This window comes from Sphaerodactylus townsendi, linkage group LG15, assembly GCF_021028975.2.
Source record: "Sphaerodactylus townsendi isolate TG3544 linkage group LG15, MPM_Stown_v2.3, whole genome shotgun sequence".
In the NCBI taxonomy this organism is placed as follows: Eukaryota; Metazoa; Chordata; class Lepidosauria; order Squamata; family Sphaerodactylidae; genus Sphaerodactylus; species Sphaerodactylus townsendi.
In genome coordinates, this window is record NC_059439.1 from 3390845 (window position 1) to 3411243 (window position 20399).

At 49.1% G+C, this 20399-nt stretch overlaps 1 protein-coding gene across 1 annotated transcript; it reads left to right on the plus strand.

Moving 5' to 3' along the window:
* The first annotated feature begins 1775 nt into the window (after positions 1-1775).
* On the plus strand, positions 1776-18649 carry LOC125445139 (proepiregulin-like). The gene is made up of 5 exons (XM_048518004.1): positions 1776-1958; positions 11547-11633; positions 12837-12960; positions 15568-15720; positions 18278-18649. Exons 1-5 carry the CDS (start codon positions 1922-1924, stop codon positions 18369-18371), a joined length of 495 nt encoding a protein of 164 aa, XP_048373961.1. The 5' UTR covers positions 1776-1921; the 3' UTR covers positions 18372-18649.
* The last annotated feature ends 1750 nt before the right edge of the window (positions 18650-20399 follow it).

The window sequence follows — 20399 nt, forward strand, 5'->3', positions numbered from 1 at the left end:
CATGAGTTGATCTGAGAGAAAGGATTTTGTCCTCCCTCTTAATAGGTTATGATAATTTAGGATCTCAAAAAAATAGTCCAGTTTTTCCTTGTGAATGAGGATTAGAAAACTACCTTAGCAGTTGCAAAATATTTAGGTGTTGTGATTGCCAGTAAGAGGGTTGGATTTATGAGTCAGAAGAACCGTAAGATAAGAAGGGGGGCTATCATCTTGCTTTTACTGTACTGTCTTCCACCTTTGTAATCCATCTTCTGCATTGTTCTGGGCCCAGTGCTATTCAACATTTTTACCAATGACTTGGATAATGAAATAGAGGGCATGTTAATCAAATCTGCGGATGACATCAAATTAGGAGGGGTACTTAATACCCTGGAGGACAGAGGCAGGATTCAAAATGATCTAAACAGATTAGAGAGCTGGACAGAGGCGGGGCTACCAGGGGGCAGGGTGTGTGCCATGCACCGGGCGCATGGTTTTGGGTCACGTGGGGGTTGCAAAATTCCCCCCTCCCCCTTCCCCCGCAGCCTCCCCTTGCGGCATCCCCCCCCCCCCGCTCCCTTTCCACACTTACCTTAGTTCCTTTCCTTTTCCTAGAACTTTTTAAGGCTGAAAAAAGGCCTGTTCACAATACAGGCTAAAAACAACCTGAGGAACTACAGTTCCCAGGAGACCTTGGGGATCACAAGGTCTCCTGGGAAGTATAGTTCCCATCAGGCCGTTTTTAAGCCTGAACTGTGAATAGGCCTTTTTTTCAGCCTGAAAAATCTAGGAAAAGGAAAGGAGACACTAAAATGCGATAAATGAGGAGAAGGGAGGCACCATGAGGGGGCTTGCTTGTGAGAGGCGCGGAAAATATAGACTGTGCACCGGGTGCAGTTGGCCCAGCTACGCCTCTGGAGCTGAGCCAAAACTAACAAAATTAATTTCAACAGAGATAAATGTAAGATTCTACACTTAGGCAGAAAAAATGAAATGCACAGATGTAGGATGGGTGACACCTGGCTTGACAACACTACATGTGAAAGAGATCTGGAAGTCTTCGTAGACCACAAACTGAACATGAGTCAGCAGCGTGATATGGCAGCCAAGAAAGCTAATGCGATTCTGGGATGCATCAACAAGAGTATAGTGTCTAGATCAAGGGAAGTAATTGCACCACTCTACTTTGCATTGGTCAGACCTCACCTAGAGTACTGTGTTCAGTTCCGCAATTTAAGAAGGATATGGACAAGCAGCCAACATTGTCTGTGGTGCATGTGGGAGAAGGAAGCCCTCGGGATACCCCTGTCCCAAGCCATGGCATGGAGAGAGGAAAGGATACTGCAGTGCTGGAAAAGGGGTGGGGAAAGCACAAGGGGCCCGAGCGGAGGTCTCGACTATTATGCACGGGTGGGAGGGAGGGAGTGGAGGCAACTTGCTGCTTTTTGCCACCTCCCACGAGCCCAGCCGCGGCATCTCCTGAAGTTCACAGGCAGCAGATTCAGGAGAGTCAAGCGCCACCCCTTCTTTTTTCCTTCCCGACCGGTCACCCGGGCTGCCGGAGGGGGGGGGGGGGCAGTGAGCAGGGGCCACGCGGCGGCGGCGGCGGCGGCGGCGGGAGGCCGTCGGGGCAGGCACGGCTGCAGATCTCCCGGGCTCGCCCATGTCCCGCGCACTGCACAGCCCCGCGGAGCGGGGGGAGGCGGCCTCTGAGCCCCCCCGACAGCGCCTCCGGCCGCATCCATCCAGGCAGGCAGGCAGGGCTCCTCCGACGGCACCTGCGAGGGGAGGCGGCGGCGGCGGCGGCGAGGATTTCATCAGCGGGGAAATTCGCGGGCCCGGCCCCCGCCCCCGCCAGCCCATAAAAGCGGCCGGGTGAGCTGCCGGCCGGCCAAGCGAGCGACCGTGGGAAGACAGGCAGGCAGGCAGGCAGGCGGCGAGGATGGCGGCGTGCGGCCCGGGCGCCCTCCTGCTCGTGGGTAAGCACGCGGCCGGCGGGGTCGCCGCGGGGGGCGGGGGAGTGGAGTGGGGTCCCTGCTCCGAGCCCCGGCGCTTCTGCTGCCAGGGCCCGGCTGCGGGGCTACTGCGGAGGGAGGGGAGGGTCGCGGCTACTCGCCGCCGTCCTTCAGCCCGGGGAGGCCGGGGGACTTCTGGGCGGGCTGCCTGGGCTAGAGCCCCGCGGGTCAAAGACGGGGAGCGCCTGCAACAACGCGCGCCCGGCCCTTGGAGCGCCTCCCCGGGGACCTCGCGACGGAACGGACTGGGCACTGCTGTAGAGCGTGGATCGCGACCCCGCTCGTCCGGCCCGACGTGGCCCGCCACCTCCATGGATGGGGGTGGGGGGCGTGGCTGCCTCGTTTGAGGCTCTCGGTGAAGCGCCCGGGAGAGACCCTCGCCCGCCCACCCACCCCGGCGATGCCGTGAGGGTTGGGCCACCCCGAGAAAGAGAGACGGGCCCGGCGGGTGGCTGCGGAGTCGCCCCGCGAGAAGTCACCTTTGGCCCAGTGCGGCGGGCGGGCGGCGGGGCGCTTTCTCAAGGAAACGCGGCGGCAGCAACAGCAGCCGCCGCCGCCGCCGCCGCCGCCACCCGATTGCACATCCTAATTGCAGGGCAGGTGCTCAGCCCGGCCCAGCCCGTTTCCACAGGAGCCGCGCAGCTCAGTTTCTGTTGTTTTACGTCAGGCGGGGCGACTCCGGGGCCACCGAGGCCAGCCTTCCCAGCAGGCAGCAGCAGCAGCAGCCATGGATGTAGCAGCAGCAGCAGCCTGCCTTGCCTGCCTTCCAGGCCCAGTGGTGGGATTCAGCCGGTTCGCAGCACTTCGGCAGAACCGGTTGTTAAAATGGTGCCAGTTGTTAAATTGTTTGAATCCCATCACTGTAAATGCAAGTGGTGGGGAAAGGACTGCTGCAGAGGTGACAGAACAGTGTGTGTGTGTGTGTGTGTGTGTTTCAGTACAAAGGAAAGGGTCGAGTCGCAGGGGCGGGGCCTTCGCCTGTTCCCAGTGGAGGTCGTACTGGGGCCACGATGTGCTCCTCCGGGCCTGTGGAATCCCCCTCCTCTGCAATTCTGAAGCCACCTTGGCTGCTGCCGCCACCGCCGCTGCCCTTCTTTTTCTGAGATCTATAGACTTCCCTACATGATCCATGCTGTGCGAGGGGCGGGACATTTCTCCCGTCGTGGCCTCCATGGCCTTTCACAAGTCACTGCAAAGGAAAGTTGGAGGACATGATTTGTCTTAACAAGAATTCTGTGAAACTAGTTTTGGGGGATCCCCCGTAATAGTTTTCTCAAAACAGCCGTCTCCCTTCCCCTACTTCGCTTTTTGTAGCCGGAGGGCGTTTCGGGAGCAGAATGAAGCTTGACTGGTCAGAGCCTCTTCTGCAATTTGAGCACTTCTTTGGGTCGCCGAGGGCCCTCGAATGGGGACTGTGCCCACAGTGACATCTAGTTTAGCCCGGGTGTAATATATCACTGCACCCAAGTGGTGCCAGTTGGTTACTTGATGCAAGTAATCTGGCTGCAGTTCTGCTAGTCCATCAGTGCAGTCCTAGGGCACTTTCGCACATGCAGCACAATGCACTCTCAATCCACTTTCAATGCACTTTGCAGCTGGATTTTACTGTGAGAAATAGCGAAATCCGCTTGCAAACAATTGTGAAAGTGGATTGAAAGTGCATTGTTCTGCAAGTGCAAAAGTGCCTCTATTCACTTAAAAGATTCATAAATAAAGTTATCATTACAAATATAAAGCCTGTAAATGTGGCCAAATCTTAGGGGTATATTAACTAGATCCTTATGGGCTGCCTTTTCTGCCATCCACAGTGGTTCAATATAGCTTGCCAAAAACAAAAGAGAATAATAGAAACAGAAAGAAAACCCCATGCAATGAACAGTTAATACTTCAAACCCCGCCCTGCTAGTCAAGGTGATAATTGATCTGCCAAAGGTTTACCTGGGAAGAACAGACTGGCGGTTCCTGGGAAGAATTTTTTCAGGGAGAGTGTTTCCTAATGCTGGAGTTCCCAGTGGAAATTAGTGGGCCCACACAGTGGATGAACAGTTGACAGCCATGAGGGTGTATGCTGCCAACAGGAGACGATGGTGGCCTCTAACCTGGATAATTTTAAAAGGGGCTTGGACAGATTTATGGAGGAGAAGTTGATCTATGGCTACCAACCTCCTTGATCTGAGGTTGCACATGCCTTAGCAGACCAGGTGCTCGGGAGCAGCAGCAGCAGAAGGCCATTGCTTTCACATCCTGCACGTGAGCTCCCAAAGGCACCTGGTGGGCCACTGCGAGTAGCAGAATGCTGGACTAGATGGTCTCTGGTCTGATCCAGCAGGCTCGTTCTTATGTTCTTATGAGAGAGGGCTCCAGTAGATGGTGGCCCCGGGAGGATCCAAATGGGCAGCAGGCGAGGCAGCCCTTCTGGTAGGATGACCCCAGGTCACGCTGGATGAGTTTTCAAGTCTGGCACTTTGGGTTGGGCTTGGGAAAAGATGGCAACTACACTTAGAGCAATGTACTATGAACAGAAAGATGGGGTAGCCATGGGTAGTCCTCTTAGCCCTGTAATAGCTAATTTTTATATGGAACGTTTTGAGAAACAAGCCCTGAAAACAGCACCAAAAAAGCCCACCATATGGTTCCGTTATGTGGATGACACATTCACCATTTGGAGCCACGGAGAAGAAGAACTAAACAAGTTCCAGGACCATATCAACAATATCCACCCAAACATCCAATTTACTATGGAGAAAGAAAATGAAGGAAAACTGCCATTTTTAGATGTTTTAGTCATCCGCAAACCAAACCAGCAATTGGGACACACAGTATACAGAAAACCTACACACACAGACAGATATCTACACAAAAACTCCAATCACCATCCAGGGCAAAAAAGGAGCACCATAAAAACTTTGGTACATCGCGCAAACAGAATCTGTGAACCTCACCTCCTACAAGATGAATTGAATCACCTAAACAGGGCTCTACAGGCTAATGGTTACTCTAATACAGAAATCAGAAGGGCTGCAAGACCAAGAACAAGCCACATGAACAAAGATAAAGAGCCATCTAGAGGGAAAGTGTTCTTACCACTGATCGCATAGGAAAATTGATGAAGAAGCACAACCTACAAACAATCTACAGACCCACTAAGAAAATTCAACAGATGCTACGTTCTACAAAGGATAAGAGGGATCATTTAGCTACTGCAGGAGTTTATCGCATACCATGCAGCTGTGGACAAGTCTACATAGGAACCACCAAACGCAGCGCACAGACACGTATCAAAGAACACGAAAGGCACTGCAGACTATTTCAGCCAGAAAAATCAGCAATAGCAGAACACATGATAAACCAACCTGGACATAGAATATTATTTGAAAAAACAGAAATTCTGGACCACTCTGAAAGCCACTACGTCAGACTACACAGAGAAGCAATTGAAATCCATAAGCACATGGACAATTTTAACAGGAAGGAAGAAACTATGAAAATGAACAGAACTTGGCTGCCAGTGTTGAAAAATACTAGAGTCAAGACAGTGTCTAACCAGCTCCACACAAACACAGGATGACCATAGACAAAAGAAACAAAGGCCAGGATACTTCTTTTCAGATGCTCCCACCAGTGACCTTGCTATCTCCAGTGTTATGCCCATGCTATAGTCTTCATTGTTACTCATACTTCTATTCAGATGCCCTCAACTATTGACCTGGCTGCCTTCTTTGTTACTCACAGACAAGGTTTCTCCACTCACCCAACAGATATATATACTCCACTTGCTTTCCCAACATCAGATCCTCTGAAGATGCCAGCCACAGATGCAGGCGAAACGTCAGGAGAGAATGCTGCTAGAACACGGCCATACAGCCCGGAAACCACACAGCACCCAAATGTACTCCCGTCAATAGGCGAGCAGCCCTTTTTTGCACCAAAATAAACTTTGGAGTATTCTTCAAGGGAAGCCTCACAAAGTCTGTCCTTGAGGTTACAGGGGCATGAACACGTCCTGGCGCTGCAGCAGAGGAGAAACCCCTTCTGAGTTGCTATCTCTCTCACTGTTGTGCATGCTGTGCTATTATTGTGAGACTCGGTCTTGGCTATGTTCTATCCCGTATCTTGCAAATTATGATCGGTGGTTGAAAATGAGGCTTCGTCATGTGAAAACTCTTGGCGGGGATTGATCATAGTTGGCACTACACAAAAATTGCAAATATGATACAGTGAACATCTCGATCAGTATTTACTAACCTTTTCGATGTCACGGTACCCTTGACCTCACTCTTCATATCTCATGGTACCCCTGCCATCCCCCACCTTCCCCTCCCAGTGCCCCTGCTTGCACCACCCCTCACCTTCCCCTCCCAGGGTGAAGGGAAGAATGGGGGTGGGGAAGTGGCTACTGACCTTGTGGCAGGCCCTGCCCCGAGCCAGCTCCATGTCCTTGCTGGCTCCGGCAGGAGACACCACAAAAGTGAGGGGGGGTTAGCGTTGCCACGGTACCCCTGGGACATGCTCATGGTACCCCAGGGTACCACGGAACCCTGGTTGAAAATCACTGATCTAGATATTATCGTGTTTGTGGCGTTCATTCCTCCCAAAGGGTGATATTATGGAGCGTCTGTAAAATTTCAACTGCTCAGGGAACAAATAAAATATCCGAAGTGCAGCTTCTCTAAAGAGGAAGTGTGGGCTGCCCTTGACTGAGATGAGAATTTGCCAGAGGTCTACATCTCATTTCTACTCTAGAGCTGTGGCTATGCTAAACTCCGCTGCTTCATATTGATGTATTTGGGGCTGTGTAGGGATGGGTGGAGGAAGGGGAAAGTGAGGATGATGTATGAGTCTGAAATTGTGTGCATCGAGGAATGCTGCTGTAAATTTCGTTGTGCGTGCACAATGACAATAAAATGCTTATGCTTATGCTTATGCAGAGGAAGTAGCACTAGCAGGCTAAGGATCAAGAAACAGACCCAGAGGAATCTGGGAAGGGAAAATGTCTGAAAGGCAGTCAAGTAAAGGAGCAGAGAACCAGCAGAGTGAGGTTGATTCCACACAGCAAATGTATAACAGGTTGCAGATACTACAAAGGAACCCATTTTCCCTTTTTCCATTCGTGTTCTTGCCATGCAGGCAGTGATGGGAGCCCATGGACACAAGCCGTGTTGCTTTTGCACCTTTGCACGGAGACACTTCTCCTTTTTTTAATTTCCTGCAAAGCATACGTAGCTGCGCAGGCATACAGGAACGAACCCCCACAGTCATGAGGATCTTCCCACAGTATGATCGGCTGCACCCTCATAGCTGTGCTTGTGCAACATTAAAATTAAGAAGAAAAAGGGGGCAATAGCAATAGCAGGTGGATTCTCCCTGACTGTGGACAGCGCGGTGGGATTTGGCTGTTCCCACAAGATTTAACCTGGGATTTTGCAAATTAACCTGGGATTTAGCGATTTTCAAAAATACCGGGTTGAGGGAAACAGGGCCAACTCATTTCCGAGACAGGACCTGTGCAAAGTCCCCCCCCCCAAAAAAAATTTTGTATTGTGTCCTACACTGATTATATTTGCCCTGTTAAGAATCCACCTGAGTTTCACATACTTACAGGAGCTAAGAAGCCAACCTGTTTGCTACAGGCTTCTAGAATTTCTGAAGTATAACTTTGACCCAGTGATTCCTCCCTTTGCAAAGGACCTTTGAAGCACAGAGTCTGTGTACTGAACAGTAATACTAAATCCTGCCAGGCTGTTCAGCAGAGCATTTTTCTTGAGTAAAGATCCACGTATTCGTCGGCACTTGCATTCCACCATAAGCAGCCTGCCGGAAGATCAATGCTAACTTTCCTGTAAAGCAGGAATATGTATTTCACTTACATTCCATGGGTGCAGCAATAACAATAAGCATACCATTCCGGTAAGGCCCTAAGTAACAGCTACCATCTCATTACACTTCTAGGCAGATAAGAGTGTTTATGCAATGATCCGAGTAATTGTATTAATGCAAACATCACCACACCTTCCTCAGACTTTGGTCGTCGACTTGATCTCCCCAGCCTGAGCAACTCCCAGCCTGTTGATGATTGAAGGAGCAGCTATATTCTCTAGTTAGGGAATCTCCTTTCCCCTTCCACTTATGTCACTGAAACTTCAGTCGAAAGGGTGAAGTCCCTGTGTGAGTGAGAAAGGTGGCATTGTGTTAAGAGTCAAGAAATGTCAAAGTTGAGAACTCACACTGAGCATCCTAGAAGCAGGTGAAGTGAGTTTGATCGGCTCTCTGGGCACTTACCCCACGCAGCCCCAGCAGACTGTCACTGTTCTGCCCACCCGTGGCTCCCTTTGGCAAGGGAGGTGGTCAGAGAGGCCTGGGGTCAGGCAGGCGTCATTGTGAGGCGTAGCTGCCTGCCCTCCTCCCAGCCCTGTTTCTGCTTTCTGCTCTCTCTTTCTGCCTCTTGCCCACCTATGTGGAGCACAGTGTTCTGGCTCACCAGCTGGGAAAATAGCATCTCTTCTCTGTTGTCAGTTGTCTGAAATACATATCTGCATGCATTCTGAACACAGCAGTGTTAGACTTGTGCAACACCATTTGTTTGCTTTTGCACTATGCACCCTTGTGTGGGGATTCCCATCACCAAATTCCTGCTGTGTATATAGGACATGGAGCCAGAGTGATGTGATACCATGCCATGTACCCAGTGTCTAAGCGATTAATATCCTGGCTGGGGTTTCTGAAGTTCTCAGGTAGTGGTCATGTGATTTCTCTCCCACCCCCTTAGAAAATATCAGGACAGAGAGGAAAGTTGAAAGGAATTCTAAAGACAACAGAAACTGCCTTGAGGCAGGTTATAAAAACACGAATGGGCTGAAAACAGAAGTAAAAACTGCTGCAGGCCAAGAAATGGAAATGGTGTCACAGTATAGTGACTTCCTGTCTTAGAAGGCAGTTGATGGGAGGAAATACTCTTGTCACTGGCAACCTGGCAAGTGCTTCTGTGGAATTCTGCCTCAGTTCTGCCCAGATGCAACATTTTGTCTCTGCAAACCTGTGTGTCATGCTACACAGGATATGTGTAGTGGCCTTCAGCTCACAGCCTGAAAGGCACACACCTAGCTTGCACACTGTTCTTGATGTTTGTGTCCATCTTAATAAAAGATGGCTTTTGCTGTTGACTAACATCGCTTCCTGTTGCCTTTTTCCTATGACTGTTGTGACAGGCAAATAACAGCTATCACAGAATTGCCAGCTACCTGGAGAAAGCTCACCCTGTCCCATTCATAGCGGCTCAATGGGATGGTATTGATCAGGTGACGCTTTTTACCTTCATGTTGTGAAAAGCTTCAGCTGCTCAATTCCACACATTAAGCCTCTGTTCAAGCCTCTTTTTTCAAACCTGTTGACAACTGTAGGAAGCAACAGAAAAAGGCTCATCCACGGCTCCACTGCATTGGGGACAGCACCTGCGCAGGCCAACCAGTCCAGCAGATTTTTTCCTAGCCTATAGCAACAGTGGAGGGCACCCCCCCCCCCATAATCTGTAATGGTTCCTTCCTGCTGGGGATAATTAGGAAAGGAGTTGAGAATAAAACTGCAAGGATTGTCATGCTCTTATATAAAGCCGTGGTGCGACTGCACTTGGAGTCCTGTGTTCAGTTCTGGTCGCCACATCTCAAAAAGGATATCGAAGAGATAGAAAAAGTGCAGAGAAGGGCAACGAGGATGATTGAGGGACTGGAGCACCTTCCTTAGGAGGAGAGGCTGCAGAGTTTGGGACTCTTTAGTTTGGAGAGGAGATGTCTGAGGGGGGATATGATTGAAGTCTATAAAATTATGCATGGGGTAGAAAATGTTGACAGAGAGAGATTTTTCTCTCTCACAAGGGGGGCATTCATTGAAAATGCTGGGGGGAAGAATTAGGACTAATAAAAGGAAACACTTCTTCACACAACGTGCGATTGGTGTTTGGAATATGCTGCCACAGGAGGTGGTGATGGCTACTCACCTGGATAGCTTTAAAAGGGGCTTGGACAGATTTATGGAGGAGAAGTCGATCTATGGCTCCCAATCTTGACCCTCCTTGATCTGAGATTGCAAATGCCTTAGCAGACCAGGTGCTCAGGAGCAGCAGCAGCAGCAGGCCATTGCTTTCACATCCTGCACGTGAGCCCCCAAAGGCACCTGGTGGGCCACTGCGAGTAGCAGAGTACTGGACTAGATGGACTCTGGTCTGATCCAGCAGGCTAGTTCTTATGTTCTTAAATTGTCACATGTCTCAGGGAGGCGACCCCCTTCCCTCCAGTTCTTGCTGCCGATGTGTACTGATTGATCAGCCCTTTTCTCTTTGGCTTGTTGAATTGTGAGGTCTTCTGCCATTTTTCTGTGGCTGAGGTAGCTTTTGTTGCCTACCCCAGCTTCACTGGATCTTTGCTCCCAACTAAGCCCATTTTCGATGACTGGTTGTACTGTTCTGCCCTTGGAACGACTTTGATCGAGTCACAGGGATGGCCTCCAAGGCCCCTTTTAACATGCAGCACAAAAATGACGGTCTCGGATGAGCACAACTTGGACCCATGATGTAACAAAGTGCAAGATTTGCCAAAAATTCACTCCGAAGGCGCATTCAGAGAGAGCATTTCACTTGAAGGCAGCCTTCTGGCAGAAGACCTTATATGCCACCCCATTCCAGTTTGGAGCAGTCATTAATTCACCTGAGATCCACCTCCGTTTCACTGGCCTCGATTCTATCCGGGTCTGCATCTATCCATTCTGTGACCTGTGGGCCCTCCTTTCTAAATACGTCGGATCCATGCAAGCCCCTTCCTGAGTGCCAGTTGTGGACATCTGCAAGGCAGTGGTGTGGTCCAATGTGTGGACGTTCGTTCATCACTATGCTGTTGATACCCTGTTTCCCCAAATATAAGACATCCCCTGAAAATAAGACGTAGTAGATGTTTTGCTGAAGTGCGAAATATAAGGCATCCCCCGAAAGTAAGACATAGTGTATCTTTGGGAGCAAAAATTAATATAAGACACTGTCTTATTTTCGGGGAAACACGGTACCTTGGCGAGGAAAGATGAGGAAGTTGTAAGAGCTGGTTTTTGCTCCATGTTCCAGAAAGAGGGAGCCCTCTGTCTCCTTGCTGTAAGCGGTAACTAAAATCCCCAATGTGGGGCTGCGCTGAAAACACAGATGAAAATTTGGTTGAACTTACCATAACTGGTGTTCATGTAGGTCTTTAGTGCTGTGGCTAAGGGCTGTTGCTAAGAATGAAGAGAATTCTGCAGGCGCAATCCCCAATGTGTGTCTGCACTGAAGATCTAGATGAACAGCAGTTACAGTAAGTGCAACCAGGTTTGTTCGCCTCACGTATCCCCTGTACCATCGCAGTGGATTGATCTGGCAGCTCCTGGACTGGATTCAGAAAAGCTCCACCTTTACAACCGAGTTAATTCAGTCTAGGTGCCTTCTCAAGTACTTTTGCTTCAACTGTTCCTTTTCCCAATGACTCAACTTCAAAATACAGGGGAAGCTTTTCTCTGACTCCTGCACTTCTTTTTCCTTAGGCTTGCAACTGTTTCAGACTGTTCTGAGTACAACTGTGGTCCCATTGTGTGGCTCCAATGAAACGGACGCTTGTACGACTGCCCTGGGTGAGTGATCGATCCTTTCATCTTCTCTGAATCACCTTTTCAGAATATCCCTGGAATTTTGCCTCTGCCAGTTGAGCTGAAAGCAGGATTTAGCTGATGTTTCCCCTTTTTCAAACTTAGTTTGTTTTTAACGTTGCTCTGAAAAGCACCACATTCATTGATGGTTCTGCGTAAATCATCAGTAGTGCCTAAACCACAATGTAACCTTTTGAAGGTTCACTCCTCAGGTGTTCTTCAGAGCGCTGTGGTCCCCACTTTTAGGCAGAAATTTGTTTTGAAAGATTGTTCTCTAAATGACCAAGTCTCATTGGAGGGCCGCAGCAAAGTGCTGTGTAGCACTTAAATTCATTTTAACTGCAGTGGTGGGATCCAAAAATTTTAGTAACAGGTTCCCATGGTGGTGGGATTCAAACAGTGGCGTAGCGCCAATTGGGCTGGGCGGGGCACAACGGGGGCGGGGGCGGGCATTCCGGGGGCGGGGCATTAATAATTTCTCAGTTACTATAAAAAAACTCTTACTGTAAAAAAAAGTTCCTAATTTCCAGCTGGTATCTTTCTGTCCATAATTTAAACTCATTATAGCAAGTCCTATCGCCTACTGCCAACAGAAACAACTACTTCTCCTCTAATTGACTGCCTGTCAAATACTTAATACTTTCAAATACTTAATTTTGTTTCTAGAAATCAAAAGAAGGATACTTTCCTTAAACACGGAACTTTACCATATTTCTAAAACATGTTTTTAAAACAGCCCAACAGGGAGAATTATCCCGTTTTCTACCTTCGCTAACCAGCCACATAGGAAACAACAGGACTTTATGCCAACTGTGAAATCATGAGTGGTCACTACAGTTTAGTGAAGATTCACCATCACCACCTCTCGGCACACACAAATAATTAGTAACCTACTCTCGGGAACTGGTGAGAACCTGCTGGATCTCACCTCTGTTTAACTGTCTAAATTGTGAAATAGTGTCTCAAAACAGTCTGATTTAGTTAATCCAATGCATTCTTCAGCATTCCCTATCAAAACAAATCAGCCAGACATTCAAGATCCCATCGTGGAATTTTGGGGGTCCAGAAATAGTTAATTTTTACATTCTAGTTCAAAAAGAACACATATAAATTCATCCAGAAATTAAAAATAAGTTGGCGATTGAGAGGTATGAGGAGATATGTTAACACTGTGTTTGTATTTCATAGTCCAAACAGACAGTAGTTCTCGTGTCGCTCAAGTTGGGATCACCCGATGCAGGTCTGAGATGCAAAATTTCTGCTTCAATGGGCACTGCATGTACCTTGTGGACTTGGATCAACACTACTGCAAGTAAGAGAAATGCTGTGGATTAAAAAGCATTGTTGTGAGCAAATACCACTCCCTGCTGTGTTGCCTTCCTTTCCAACACATTTGGGGTTGTGAGGGTTCTTGGCCTTTAGCAGCTGGACGTTCAGAGAAGCCTCCCTGTGACCCCCTCATGCCACCATGAGCTGCCCTTCTGCTGGTAGTGGCGGGGCCTTGGTTAGGATTTGGATGGGCCTCTTACCCGCTTCTGAACTGTGTTTGCATCTGAGTTCCCAATAAGGCACCGACTTGAAGCACAGTCCAGCCACAGTTCGGCACTTGGAAGTCTCATTAATCGCTACGCAACAGACTGAGGCTTGCAGTCCTAAGAACGCTTTCTTGGGAGGAAGCTCTTTGAAATGAAATGGGACAGTTTTGAGTAGATGAGCTTTAAACCACTACATGTTCAGCTCTGTTGAAATCAGTGTGACTCCACGTGGGGTGGAGAAAGTCACCAAGTCAAGAGCCAAAGGAACCTAGTGGTTTGTGGCATACTAGGATCAAACCGCCCCCCAATGAGGCTGCCTGTCTTCCACCTTGGCTGGGCCTGATCCCATCCTGGGCCCTGCCTTTCCCCCTCCCTCTCTGGCCTTTGGATCGGGCGCCTGTTTTTAACAACTTTTGTTGTTTTAATTTCTATTCATTTAAAGTAATTGCTGCTATTAGATTTTAATGGGGTTAAGTTTTATTTTTGTATTTATTTGCTGTCATTGTGAACAGCCATATTGTGAGCCGCCTCGCGCCCTTCGGGGGTGAGGTGGCCTATAAATCAAACAAACAAACAAATAAATAAATAAAATTTACACAAGCAGTGGTTCTCAACCTGGGGGTTGCGACCCTTTGGGGGTCGAACGACCCTTTCACAGGGGTCGCCTAAGACCATCGGAAAATGGTCTTTTAATATTTTATATATACCAATTTTATGGTTGGGGGTCACCACAACATGAGGAACTGTATTAAAAGGTCATGGCACTAGGAAGGTTGAGAACCACTGCCATAAAGCTTGCTGAGGGACTGTGGACCAGTGGCTCTTCCTTAGCATAACCTACTTCACAGGGGGTTAATGCGAGGACTAAATGTGGGACCACGAATGCCAGCCTGAGTTCCTTAGTGGAAGACTGGGGTGAAAATGCAGCAGACAGATAAGCACAGTGGATTCCCCTTCCCCTCTGGCTTGCCCTTGAAGGGGCAGACTTGCATACCAGCCAGCTGGGAGGAGGAGGAGGGGTTTGGATTTATATCCCCCCTTTCTCTCCGGTAGGAGACTCAAAGGGGCTCACAATATCCTTGCCCTTCTCCCCTCACAACAAACACCCTGTGAGGTAGGTGGGGCTGAGAGACCTCCAAAGAACTGTGACTAGCCCAAGGTCACCCAGCTGGCGTGTGTGGGAGTGTACAGGCTAATCTGAATTCCCCAGATAAGCCTCCACAGCTCAGGTGGCAGAGCTGGGAATCAAACCCGGTTCTCCAGATTAGATACACGAGCTCTTAACCTCCTACGCCACTGCTGCTCCTGGACACTTAGAATGCTGCTGCTTATACTTTGCTTGTTATATTCAAACATTTATACCCCATTTTTTTCTTCCAGTTCAAGGTGGCTGACAAATTAAGAGGTGGTTTTAGTCTGAAAACTCTTGTTTTAAGCTGCTCACTGATCCCTGCTTTTGTTTTTGGGCTGGTTTTTTCAACTCTGGATTTTAATACTATATTTTAAATTAATTAACTGCTAATGGCAAACCACCTCTGAAATCTCTTGCTTTTAAAACCCAATGGGTCACCTTGAATAAGTCACTTTACACACACACACAAATGTTTTATATTGTATTTTCTTCTGTCTTGGGGAGGTTCTGTTGACAGACAGCATAGCATTTTCTAAGTAAATACAGATTGCGATTTAAAATGTACAGAATAAAATAAACCTCAAATAACTTTCTCTTTCCCTCTTTCAAAGATGTCTATTAAAATCCCCAGCAAATAGAATGGGCTTGCAGGGTCTTTTTCTGGAGATGGGACCAGAGATGGGATCCAGCAGGTTCTCGCAGGTTCCCGAGAGTAGGTTACAAATTATTTCTGTGTGCTGAGAGGGGGTTACTAATGGGTGATTTTGCCACGTGATTTTTGCCTTAGTTACACCCCTCCTCTCAGCAGTAGCGCGCAGAACTTGAAGTAGTCTAGCAGGAGGTGCACCGGCGTGCGTGGCAGCCTGCGCCTGCGTGCATTCGTTTCCCGCCCAAGGACCGGTGCAGCGGCTGCGTCCTTGCCACAGCCCCGCCTAGGAAGGTCCCACCCCCAGAATCCCCGGCCACGGCCCGTCGTGCCCCGCCCAGCCCCATTGGCACTACGCCACAGTTTGAATCCCACCACCATGGGAACCTGTTACTAAAATGTTTGGATCCCACCACTGGATGGGACCTCTCATTCCTCAAGGAGCCCATTCCACAAAGTGGAAGCTAAAACAGAGAAGACGCAGGCATGGGGTGATAGCAGGCAGGCAGACACGGTACTCTGAGGGGAAGTAGAGTCTCTGCTTGCTGTCTCTTGATGTCAGAAGGCAATCAGTGGAACCAAGACTTCTTCTGCTTCTCCCTCTAGGTGTGACATGGGCTACTCTGGTGTCCGATGTGGCCATTTAAATGTAGACCTTGTCCAGCAGCCCTTGAGCAAGGAATACATCGTGCTCGCTGTCCTGCTGAGTCTGTTTTTTTTAGCTTCAACTTCAGTGGCAATCTACTACATCTACAGACGGTAAGTCCCCCTCTCTGTTTAATGCGATATTATTTACTTACTTTCCTTACAGCCCGCTGTTCTCACTGAGACTGAGAATCTATAAGGCAGATGGCACAATATAAAACGATGCCATCCAGTAGCGGGAAATGTCTGAAATAATACAGAAGGACTAGCATAAGCAAACTAGAAGCCATGCAAGGAAGAATCAAATAATCCAGGGAACGGGATGACTGAATGAGAACACAGTGCAGTCGGAGCAGCGTATTAGGGCCCTGCGGGACCTATCAGGGTTCCGCAGGGCCTGTAAAACTACACTTTTCCGCCAGGCATTCGGTTGAGGCCAACTCTTCATCTTTCTGGCCAGCCCCCTGTTTGTATTTCAGCTCAAGCTGAAGGAGCAGGAGGCATAGTTTGCTGGCTACCTGTCAGTTAGCTAGTTGCTTGTTGCTCAGTTAATGTGCATTTTAGCATTATTTTAGGTTGCTGTGTGTATTTATGTAACTATGATGTTTACCCTGTTGTGCGCCGTTCTGAGCCCATCTGGGAGAGCATATAAATCAAAGTAATAACAAATAAATAAATAAAAATTAACCAAATAAATAAATAAATACTGAATGTGAACCATGGCATACACTACAGTGGTGGCGAACCTTTGGCACTCCAGATGGCTATGCTGGCAGGGGCTGATGGGGATTGTAGTCCATAACATCTGGAGTGCCAAAGGTTCGCCACCACGGGACTACAACCTTCCTGAGCCTTCCTATTATACTTCAGCCCTGTTCCCTTTATCTCAAAACGCTCCCCCGAGCAGCTGTGTTTGCACAGTTGTGAAATGACAGGAGTGTGAGAGCCTTTCTGACCTCCTCAGGCATGTCACTGCACAACAGACAATGCACGCGTAGAGGCAGCCCCAGAACTTGCCCGTTAACAGGGCTGCACCTTCCGAAAGGTTATGGCGAAACATAGCAGGAGTGGTGATCCCACAGACAGGATGGTACGAAGGCACAGGGTTAAAACAGTCGTAACTCAAGCTGTGCCCCCCCCCCCCAAACCCAGTTCCACCGTGAAGGTCTCCATTACATGGTCAGATAAACCTCTCAGGAATGATCCTCTGAAGATGCCAGCCACAGATGCAGGCGAAACGTCAGGAGAGAATGCTGCTAGAACACGGCCATACAGCCCGGAAACCACACAGCACCTCTCAGGAATGTTTAAATGGGAATGCCGCCAATATTCTCTTTTGTGCATGGGCTTTTGTGTATTGGTTCTGCACCCCCTACTGCTTTGGTTTGTCCCCAGATTTCTGCATGCATTTTTGTGCCATTGGTTTTCACCTTGGGTTTTTTTTCCTCTACCCCATGCCAGGGTTTTTCTGACTTTCATGAGACAACTTTTACACCAGTGTCTTTCTGAAAGCCAATTTTGATCTGGCTTTTTCCTTGTGCATACTTTTTCTATTGGTATCCTTTGTCCCAGCCTCCTCCACCCCAATTTTCAGTGCTTGGGCTGTTGCAATTGTTAAGCCACTCCCCTGTCTCCTCAGACAGGCAATTTCAGTTTTTCTTTAAGGGTTGTAAAATAGCCATACAGTGCGGTAGTATTGCAATGGTAATTTAAGCAGGCTCTCTGAATTCCCAGATTTCATTTTTTGAGAAGAAAACTAAGTCCCTTTCCTGTACAGAGATTTTTTTCCCTTTTATCTCTGTGATGGAAGATGCTGGAAACTTGATTTTTTTCATTTATAAATGAAAGCTGGGAATTCAGAGAATCTGTCCAAATTGTCACTGCAACACTTCAGCAGTATATCAATATTTGGGGTCATTATAAAAAACCAGTGCTTTGATGCCATTGATGACAGCAGCTCCCTCCCTTGAAAATCCTCACCATTTGAGCCACATACAGAAGAAAACAAAATGATTCCACAACTGTAAAAATGCACAGGGCGGGCAGTGGTTTAGAAGGACCCTGCCCAAACCCCCCCCCCCCCCACCCCCCCCCCCCCCCACCCCCCCCCCCCCCCACCCCCCCCCCCCCCCCCCCCCCCCCCCCCCCGGGGGAGGGGGGTTGCCCCCCCCCCCCCCCACCCCCCCCCCTCCCCCCCCCCCCCCCACAAAAAAACCCCCCCCCCCCCCCCTCCTTCCCCACCCCCCCCCCCCCCCCCCCCCCCCCCCCCCCCCCCCCCCCCACCCCCCCCCCCCCCCACCCCGCCCCCCCCCCACCCCCCCCCCCCCCCACCCCCCCCCCCCCCAACCCCCCCCCCCCCCCCCCAACCCCCCCCCCCACCCCCCCCCCCCCCCCCCCCCCCCCCCCCCCCCCCCCCCCCCCCCCACCCTCCCCCCCCCCCCCACCCCCCCCCCCCCCCACCCCCCCGCCCCCCCACCCCCCCCCCCCCCCAAGATACTTTAGGTCGTCTGTTGACAGATAGGTTGGTGCTAGTCTTAGATCAGATTGTCTCTCTATATTGTGGATTCTTTGTTTTACTAGTGCACGGGCCTTTTGTAATCTATGGCTCTAAATATCCATGTTGGGAATTGTATACATTGATGATATAAAGGTATCTTTTGTACCTTTGCAGGTACCAGAAAAAAAGGGGGAGATTTTCTGCAAACAGAAGCTATGAAGAAGTTGCCAGACAGACTGAAAAAGACAGAAAGCTGCTTCACGTGTGAATGGAAGGATTTCTGAAAGCCATTTATTTAATATTGAATACTTATTTTATTAATAATATTTATATTCTAAGCAAAGGAATTTTAACGTGATGATGATTGGAATGCATATGCAGGTCAAAAGGGTTATTTTTATAAACAGTTTTGATATTTTTATTTGTGTTTTTAGCATTATTTCTTTGCAACCTTGGGTAAAACTGTCTTGTATTCATAGACATACAGGTAGCTTATATATGAGGGTACAAAAATGTACTTTTCTCTGCTTGATTTACTGTGAAAATGTGTATTTTTGGTGTGAATGACCTTGTATTTAAAACTACAGAAAGACTGACGGTAAAACTGAGTGATTTCCCGCCCCGCTCCCCAGAAACCCAGTGTAGTCAATGGCATATAGCTTTAAGCAGAAATCCCCTATAATTATGTGACTGTAGGCACCTATAGAATTCTGGAAGAGAGTAACCAGTGCACAACGACATAGGTAAGGGGGGGTTCATGGGTTCAAACTCCCCCATTACTTGTCAAAAGCTCCACCCCTCCCCCCAGGCTGGGCTTCCAGCTGGCGGTCCCTTCTTCCCTCCCCTCCTGGGAGAAGAGACTGCTGTCCCCGGCCTCAGAGAGCTGCTTTTATAAGCACTTAGGTTGGGGACAGGGCTTGGGAGGTGTGGCCGTGCCCTCACCTGGGCCAGGTTGGGGCACCCCCAAGCCTCAGTGCTTATAAAAGCTGCTCTCCGAGGCCAGGGACACATTCTCTTCTCCCCGGAGGGGAGGGAAGAAGGGACTGCTGACTGGGCTCCCAGCCAATGGGGGGGCAGAGGAGACTGCCATCCCCGGTCTTGGAGCACTGAGGCTGGGGGCGGAGCTCGGGGAGGCGTGGCCATGCACCCAGGGGTGGTTGGGGGGCGTGGCCACACCCCCAAACCCACCCCATAAAAACTATAGCTACGTCACTGCCGTGCAACCACAAAATGGCTGCCAGAAGAGGTGGCGCCAACATCAGAGTCTCAGGGAGTGAGATCAGGCATAACTCTAATGGTAACTCTTCCATGTTTCAGGTAGAAGCTCTGTTGAACTAGATTACTTTTAAAGTGAACATAACACATTTTCCAGCTTTTCTTCAGTCACCCAGGGAAGGTCCGTGTGTTGTGGAGGCAGCTGCTGCCAAAGCAAGATTTTAAAAATCTGCACAGCTAATCAGAAGCTGGGCAAAACCCCCACCCAACCTTGACTTCTTTCTGAAGATACTTGGTGGGTGACAGGCAAGGTTTCCACAAGCAACACCATCCCTGCGGGGAACCTGGGGTTAGCAGGAAGGTCAGCAGACGTTTAGCAACAAAAAGACCATCCAGAGTAGGAAGAGAAAGTTCCTTTGAGGAGTTTCGGGTTTCCCTGACCTGCCCCCCTCCCAGACTTGAATGTCTGTTCATACTTCCAGTCCACCGGAGGCCTCACGTGCCCTGGCCAAGTCTGAGTTAACTTGTTACATATACCGGGAATATGTTCCCAAGTCCCGTCAGGTGCAGAATTTCCACAGTCAGTTTGTTAATTTTTTTTATTTATTTATTTTTAATTAGATTTTTATACCGCCCTATCCCCGAGGAACAGTGTCTCTTTGAGGTAGGAAGTTTGGAAACCATTTGTTTGACAGGTTCAAATAGGATTCAGTTAGTGCTGCTGGGGATCTCCTGTTGATGAGCATCAATGTTCCACTTGAACATACACCAATAGAAGCTGGACCAACAGGCCCTTTATTAAAGCCCCAGAGGACTGGATGCAGTGATCCACGTTGGTGGGCAGGCTGCGTTAAACATTTCTCTGCCACCCTGGTCAGTTTCTGTGGAAGCTTTGTGCAGTTTATATATTACCTTTCCTGCTTTGAGGCCTAACAGCTAGAGTCCCACCACAATTTCTTGAAAGCATTTTTATTTGCCAGCCTTGGTTCAGAGTCAAGCTCAAGGTAGCTTACAAAATTCATAAGAGCTAACCAATGGAGTGAGTTGTTGTCAAAAACAAATAATGGGGTATGTCTCCAGC

Coding starts and splice junctions, on each gene's coding strand:
- LOC125445139 (XM_048518004.1), top strand. CDS start 1,922: ATGGCGGCGTGCGGCCCGGGCGCCCTCCTGCTCGTGG. Junction 1,959..11,546: donor GGGCGCCCTCCTGCTCGTGG/GTAAGCACGCGG, acceptor CTTTTTCCTTAG/GCTTGCAACTGTTTCAGACT. Junction 15,721..18,277: donor ATCTACTACATCTACAGACG/GTAAGTCCCCCT, acceptor GTACCTTTGCAG/GTACCAGAAAAAAAGGGGGA.